This window comes from Monodelphis domestica, chromosome 6 (genome assembly GCF_027887165.1).
Source record: "Monodelphis domestica isolate mMonDom1 chromosome 6, mMonDom1.pri, whole genome shotgun sequence".
NCBI classification, from domain to species: domain Eukaryota; kingdom Metazoa; phylum Chordata; class Mammalia; order Didelphimorphia; family Didelphidae; genus Monodelphis; species Monodelphis domestica.
Genome location: NC_077232.1, coordinates 18,948,247 through 18,955,413, shown reverse-complemented (window position 1 = coordinate 18,955,413; position 7,167 = coordinate 18,948,247). Strand labels below are relative to the sequence as shown.

General features: G+C 37.0%; 1 protein-coding gene across 1 annotated transcript; it reads right to left on the bottom strand.

Moving 5' to 3' along the window:
• Positions 1-4,758: 4,758 nt before the first annotated feature.
• Positions 4,759-5,694, bottom strand: LOC100026276 (olfactory receptor 5B2-like). Its single transcript, XM_001376910.4, has one exon. The coding sequence runs from the start codon at positions 5,692-5,694 to the stop codon at positions 4,759-4,761; it is 936 nt and encodes a 311-aa protein (XP_001376947.4).
• Between the last annotated feature and the right edge of the window lie 1,473 nt (positions 5,695-7,167).

The window sequence follows — 7,167 nt, the reverse complement described above, 5'->3', positions numbered from 1 at the left end:
GAGGGCCACAAACTTTAACTTGTAGTTCTTTAGGCAAATTTCAAGATTCAATTCAACTCAATAAATATTATTAAATTCCCACTTTTGTATTGGCACTGTTCTACTTGTTAGGGGCACAAATAAAAAAAAATAAAGATGGTTTCTGCCTACTAAAGGAACTTCCAATTATTTGAGGAAAGAAAATAAACCAAAGGAAGCTCAACCTCTTTATCATTTCTCATGGTGCAGCAGTCTTCCATCATAATCATGTTGTATAAGAAATGAACTGGTTAATTTTGGAAAATGTCAAAAGACATACATGAAATTATGAAGAGTGAAAAAAGTAGAACCACAAGGATATTATATATAGCCACAGAAATAATGTTTGAAGATTGACTTGTGAATGTCTACCTCCAGAATGTAAAAAATAGACTCGAATACAGGACTACAATCCCCATGAGCCTTTGCTCCACTTCCCCAAGATGCCTTGTAATCTCACCTGGGCCGAGATCAAGAAGGCATTTAAACTGATTCAAAGGCTTTTGAGGGCCCTTAGCTCTTTTTGGACTTCCGTTTTGGAGCAGGCACGGCTCTTTCCATAATGTAGATGAGGTCTAGGCCTCTGGCCTAGACACGTGTTTTTTCTTATCCTGTATTTTCTTTTAATCCTTAACTTTAATAAACCTCATAAAATATAATACTCCTTGCAGAGAGAAACTAATTTCTACCTGCCTCAGTCTTCCCATATTCCTAAATTTTAATCTTTACAAGAAAGAGAACTGAAAAAGAGAAATAAATATGATAATTTTTATATATACATAGATAGTTTTGTTCAATGATGCCTTCTCTAATGGAAGAGGGGAGGGAGGTAGTTAATTACATATTTTAATATTACAAAAATTATTTAAAAAGAAAACTGAAGAGGAAGGTATAGCCAGAGGTTAACCATCATGATTTTTTTTTTTTTTGGAAAATCAAGCAAAGCAGATTTTGAACAATGAAGTTAGCTGGAAATGCGTGAGGGAAGTTTGGAAGATATTAATTACTCTTCCCTCCAATCAGAGGGAAAAGCAATTGAGAAAGATGAGACTGCATTGAGTATGAAAAGTTGAGCCCATCTCCATGGTGGTGAGATTTCAGGTAACTAAAATCCTGGGGGGAGGTATGGAGTCAAAATCAAGCAGAGCTGTTGGTGGAAAATAGAGACCTTGTACCTTTGTTACAAATTAGACTTTCTGGAAAGATCTCCCTGTTCAAGAATTCCATCCTTCTCTAACTAAAATTCATGACTTCAAAAATTGTCTCCATAGATTTTCCCCTCTGTCAAGAAGTGTGAGCAAAAGCAGTTCTTGTGAACTGCTGTCCAAAGACAGGCATTACTTTCTCTTTGAGATAGGGACTTCCTATATAGTCTCATGAAACTCTTGGTTACCTATAATTCTTTGGCCTCTCCCTTGAAAAAAAATGAGAGATCAAAGATGAATCTCTACCCTCATCTCAAAGGATTGAGAATCTCCGTGTTTCCATGTTTCTATAGTGATACAGAGGAGAGTCTTGCCCAAAGACTACTTCAGAAGAATTTGACTCCACTAGTTCACCTTGGATTAACTCCACTCACTGAGACTTAATCAAGTGTTGGTTGTGTTTTGTCCTCTTAATTAATAAATCGATTCTTCCTACCTAGAACCTCATCTTTTGGAATTTTATTCATCACACATGATTACTAACTCACAATTTGCTTGTAAAATGTCTTTTCCAGGAGCAATATATGACAAACACAAACTCAATGGTGCCTGAGTTCTTCTGGATGCCTGGAACATAGTAATCATTTAAAAAATGCTTGTCACCTAACTGTACATGACCAAAGTACAAGCCCCTTTACTCTGTATACAAAAGGAAAATAGCAGGATGATACTGGGACCTTCTGTGCTTCATTAGCATTGCACATTGTTGCTTCTTGAGGTGCAAATAAAAGGAACTTTGGACCAAGGGTCAGAAGATCTTGAAACTCCACCACTTACTAAATGTGTTGACCAAAAAAAAAAGATAATAAATGTCTTCACATTTCACTTTTTTCATTTAAAATTCCCCAACTTCCAATTCATTATTCAGAGGTAAATAGGCTATTCAGTGAATAGATTATGACCTGGATTGGGGAAAAATTAAGTTAAAATCTGGCTTTAGACATTTAGTAGCTTGTCTACTACATAAGTCACTTCACATCTGTCTGTTTCATTTTCTTCATCAGCAAAATGAGGATAATAATAGCACATATCTCCGGGGTTTTGTGACAATAAAATGAGAACAAATAATTTGTAAATCATTTAAAAAATTTACAGTTATATAAATGTTAGACACATTAGCAGAGAGTTGGGGCCATGAGTTGACTCAAACTATCCTTCAAAAGTTGATTGTTGAATTTCCTGTGTGATGATTTACACCTCAAAAATCAGAAAATGTTACAAATTATATCTTGATTTAATATTTTGTTGATTTTTAGATTTAATAAATTGATGGAGAAAATGTTAGTAATGCATATTAAATTTAAAAAGTGTGCCTTCTTTTTTCAGGGAGCACCATCTTTCTATTCTCTTGCTCATCTTTCCTCTCGTCCTCTAATCCTCCATCTTGTTCTCCTTGTCCTTCTTCTTCTCTGCAATATTTAAAGTTTGAACACTTTTAAATATGGCCAATGTAGAAAGATAAAATGAATGCCAGACTGTGATTTTTTGTTTTGGAGAGGTGGCACAAAAGTACCTGGTTTGTTTGATCTTGTCAAACTTGTTCCAGTCTTGTCTTTTACATAGAACAGAGGAGCATAGAGTCAAGTTGAATTCAGTTGCATTCCCTTAATTGTAATCAACTTGCTTTATTTTATAGTTTTGAAAAACATAAACTTATTTGATTAACAAAAAAAAAACAGAAAAGAATTTTATATAGGAAATCATGGCCTTTATTATTAAAAATTTTGAATTTTTTTAGGTATAGGGTCTATGTATGTGTGTGTGCACATGTGCTACTCATATGTAGTGTCTAAACAAAAGATGGCTCAATTCATTTAAAGGCATGGATTAATATCTGAACTGATATTTAGCTCACTTCTTTCCAATAAATACTGTGACTTTTGCCTTTGAGGAGTATAGGAGGAAGATTGTATATAAGAACTTACTCTTTCTCTTGCCAATATCCAGGAGTGTTGGGCTAGAAGATATCTTTCCATCATACCTCAAATATTGGCTGTCCAAGGATATAATAATTTGGCGAGACCCAGGGCAAATGCTACTTTTCCCACTAGCTCTCAGGGGAGAAGTGACAGCATACTGTTGCCAATTAAATTCCATCTCATTTTCACTGGCTAAAAAAAAAGGAACATCACAAAATAGTGGAGTGATAAAATTAATTTATACAAGCAAAAGATATGTTATCGTTAACAAAATGGCCCTTCTTATCAGTGTTGCACTTTTACATTTTCTTCCACATTGTTTTTATGTTTAATTTCTTTAACTGATTAGTTTTTTTCTTTTTTTTTCATCACTGTCATTACCAACCAATCATTACAAAAACATATCTCCAACTAAAACAGACTTTGATATTGTATCCCAAAGTGCACATCTAATTCTGTAACTCTACTATATTACCACTTAGTCAAATGGAAAGCATTCTTCAACTCTCAACTCTTTTTTTTTTATTATTAGGGAGTACAGTAGGTCTTCTATATCCATGCGGGTTACATTCTAAGACATGCCATGGAAGGCTGAAAACACAGAGTACTGAACTAATTAAGGATTCCTAGTCAATGCAGAACAGAGTGGCAAATCTTGAGTTAGCAATTATTGGCGGAGCGACTATTGGTGAAGACCAGTAGCAAGCTGAAGATATAGATGAAAAAATGAAAGTCTTTCCACGCAGAGGAGAGCCTCATAATCTACAATATCCCAAATAAACATTGTATTGGCATCAGGACCACAATTGAAGAGCTATATGATGCTTCATATGAGCATATGAGATGTATTGCCTGCTGGGTAAATCAGAGATGTCATACACAGTGGATACAAAGGAACAATGACATTTCCTCAATATAATAGGCTGCCAAGAAATTTTAATTGTCCCTCTAAAACATACCTTGGTGAATACTCTACTTATTTTCACTATTCAGGTAAACTTTCATGAATATTGTGATAAATTATATTTACATTATGTGGAAAGTTTTCTTATTTTAATAATCAAACTAATTAAATATCCTTACTTTAAATATGGATCTATTACTATAGATAGTGACCTAAGTATTAAAAAATTTGGGGTTTGAACACAGGGTTCAATGGGTGAAGGTTATGGGTACAATAATGATATTCTATCTGTAGCAACAACTTATAAAGAAAGGGGTTAGCCTAGGATAGAGTAAGATTAAAGGAAAGGATGGAAAATTAATGTCTTATTTATATAGCATTTTAAGGTTCAAGAGGTTTTTTTATATCTATTTTCTCAGTAAAATTTTACAACACCATAACGAGTTATATAGTACAAGTGTCCATTTTACAGAGGAAAACAACACCAATTCATTCTCAGAGAAGGGAATGATTAGCTCAGCCACACATCTGGAATGGGTCTGAATCATTACTCATATTCCAATCACTCGTAAGTCTTCCTGCAGAACTCTTTTTAATTAATTGTACTTTCTCTTGAAAAAGTCAATTTGAGCTTTATAAAATATCTGGAATTCGAGATTAGTGTTCAGAGAAGGTGTATCCATGTTGTCCCTTTCCCTTGATTAGAATAAGGTTAATGATTCTTCCTTCTAATAGCTTTTCTGAAAGCATTTTTGACATCTTTGTTTCTTAAACTATAAACCAATGGGTTCAACATGGGAATAATCATAGTATAAAATACAGAGGCCATTTTATCTGTGTCCATGGAATGAACTGATGAGGGCTGTAGGTACATGAAGATGGTTGCTCCATAGAATAAAGACACTGCAAAGATATGGGAAGCACAAGTGAAGAAGGCTTTCTGACGACCCTCAGTAGAGCGGATCCTCAGAATGGCAATGAAGATTGAGAGGTAGGAGGTCACAATGACAAAAATAGAAAAAGCCATATTAAATGCTCCCATTATACAAACCAGCAATTCAGTGAAGCGGATATCTGAGCAAGAGAGAGTTATAATTGGAGGAACGTCGCAGAAGAAATGATTAACAACATTGCAACTACAGAAAGAGAGGCTGAAAATGAAGCCAATGTGGATGGAAGAGTTCAGGAAGCCACAGAAATAACAACCAATGGTTAGAGCAACACACATCCTTGATGTCATGATGGTAGAGTAATGTAGGGGTTTACATATAGCCACATGGCGATCATAGGCCATGGCGGCCAACAGATAATTTTCAACAGTGGCAAAAGAGACAAAAAAGTACATTTGTGAAGCACAGCTATTGTAGGAGATGGTCTTGTCCCCTGTGATGATCCCAGCAATCACTTTGGGGATAATAGCTGAAGAGGAACCTAAATCTACCAGAGATAGGCCACTGAGGAAAAAGTACATCGGGGTATGTAAAGTGGATGCCACCCAAATCAGGGCTACCAAACCCAAGTTTCCTATTAAGGTGAAGAGGTAGATAAGGATGAATATTATGAAGAGAAGAATCTGAAGCTCTGGGATATCTGTTAATCCTACAAAGACGAATTCATTAACCTCTGTGCCATTCTTGTTACATGCCATTTGGGAACTGGATCATTAATCTACAATTAGAGAGGGAGGAAAAGACAAATCATTTCTGCATAATAACACAATTGAAATCATGTTCATAGAACTATTTTTTCCAAATGGTGGAAATAAGTACCTGAGTCGAGGAGAATTTAGATCAGCGATGGTGAAGCTTTTAGAACATTTTAGAGACCACCTGTGGTGCCCTGTCCCCATCTAGACTGCATTCAGTGTCCCCATTTCCACCCCCAGAGACAGTGGATTCCGTATGGAGGAGGGTCTACTTTTCAGGCTGTTGTTGAACACCTTAGGCAGCTCTCTTCAGGAAAAGCCATGTGAGAGAGAATCTTGGGCCAGTGAGTCCTGCCATCATTTGATGGGGGGGGGGGGGGGAAAGAATGTAGAGGGGAGGGAGAGAGGCATTTTAAACAGGGTTCTAGGATAAGAGAAGCTTCCCTTTAAAAAAAATAGTCCTTTGGGGCAGCAAATCCTGATCTGGGTTCAGGTCAAGTCTGGGCTTGCAGGAATTGCTTGACCGATGATCATGGTCTGGCTGCAGTCAACAGTCTGCAGTCTGACCTAAAGTTGTATAGGCAAGGGTGCTTCTGCCAGGGGACCTTGTGATTCCCCCAGTGTTGGAGGGGGTAGATTCTTGGAGTTTCCAGGAGGCAGGTCTTTATGGACCCCTGGAAGGAAGTAGGCCTTGGCACAACAGTGGGATCCTCTCTGCAATGGGTTCTTTCCAGGGAGGTTTGGATCATGAAAATAAAGGAGGATCACAGGAATGGGGCAAGGGAGGCTCCACAGACTCAGAAGTCGGTTCTGACCTGTTTCCTTCCTTCCTGCCACCTAGGGTGGTTGCACAAGGCCTGCAGCTGGGGCTCAGTCTGCTCTTCCTCCAAGGTCCAGGTGCCAAGTCTGAGGAGGGTTATGGGAGCCCTAGACCAGACAGGGGAGGGAGAAAGGGAAGGGAGTGGCTTGAGTACTCCCTCCTTCATTTCCTTCCTTTCTCCTTCCCTCCATTCCTTCCTTCTTTGCTTACTTGCTTGTTTGCTTCCTTCCTTTTATCTCCTTCCTTCCTTTATTCCTTTCTTCTTTCTTTCCTTTCTTCTTTTTCTTCCTTCCTCCCCCTCTCTCCCATTTGATCATTTTTACCTGGATTATTCCCAGTTCTCTGAGTTTCTTAAAATATTACTACATTTTAATTTCATTTTCTTTTTAAAATTGATTTCCCCCTACACTTCTGATCTTTCTTTTCTCCTGTGTAACTGAACATGTATTTTGCAATCTTTCACCCTCCCATCATCTCTAACCTCATAGTTTAAATTATATTATCTTGTGAGATTCAATTTTTGTAAGCTTTCCTTGACTATACTTTTTCCTTATTCATTTAACCACTACTTCTCTCAGAGTTTTGTATTCTAATTCTGGAGCTATTTAAATTCTTACATGGTCCTCTTTATTTGATAGCTTTAATAAGGGTTGAAA

Excerpts from the sequence above, each read along its gene's own strand:
- LOC100026276 (XM_001376910.4), bottom strand. The coding sequence starts at position 5,694 with ATGGCATGTAACAAGAATGGCACAGAGGTTAATGAATTCGTCTTTGTA.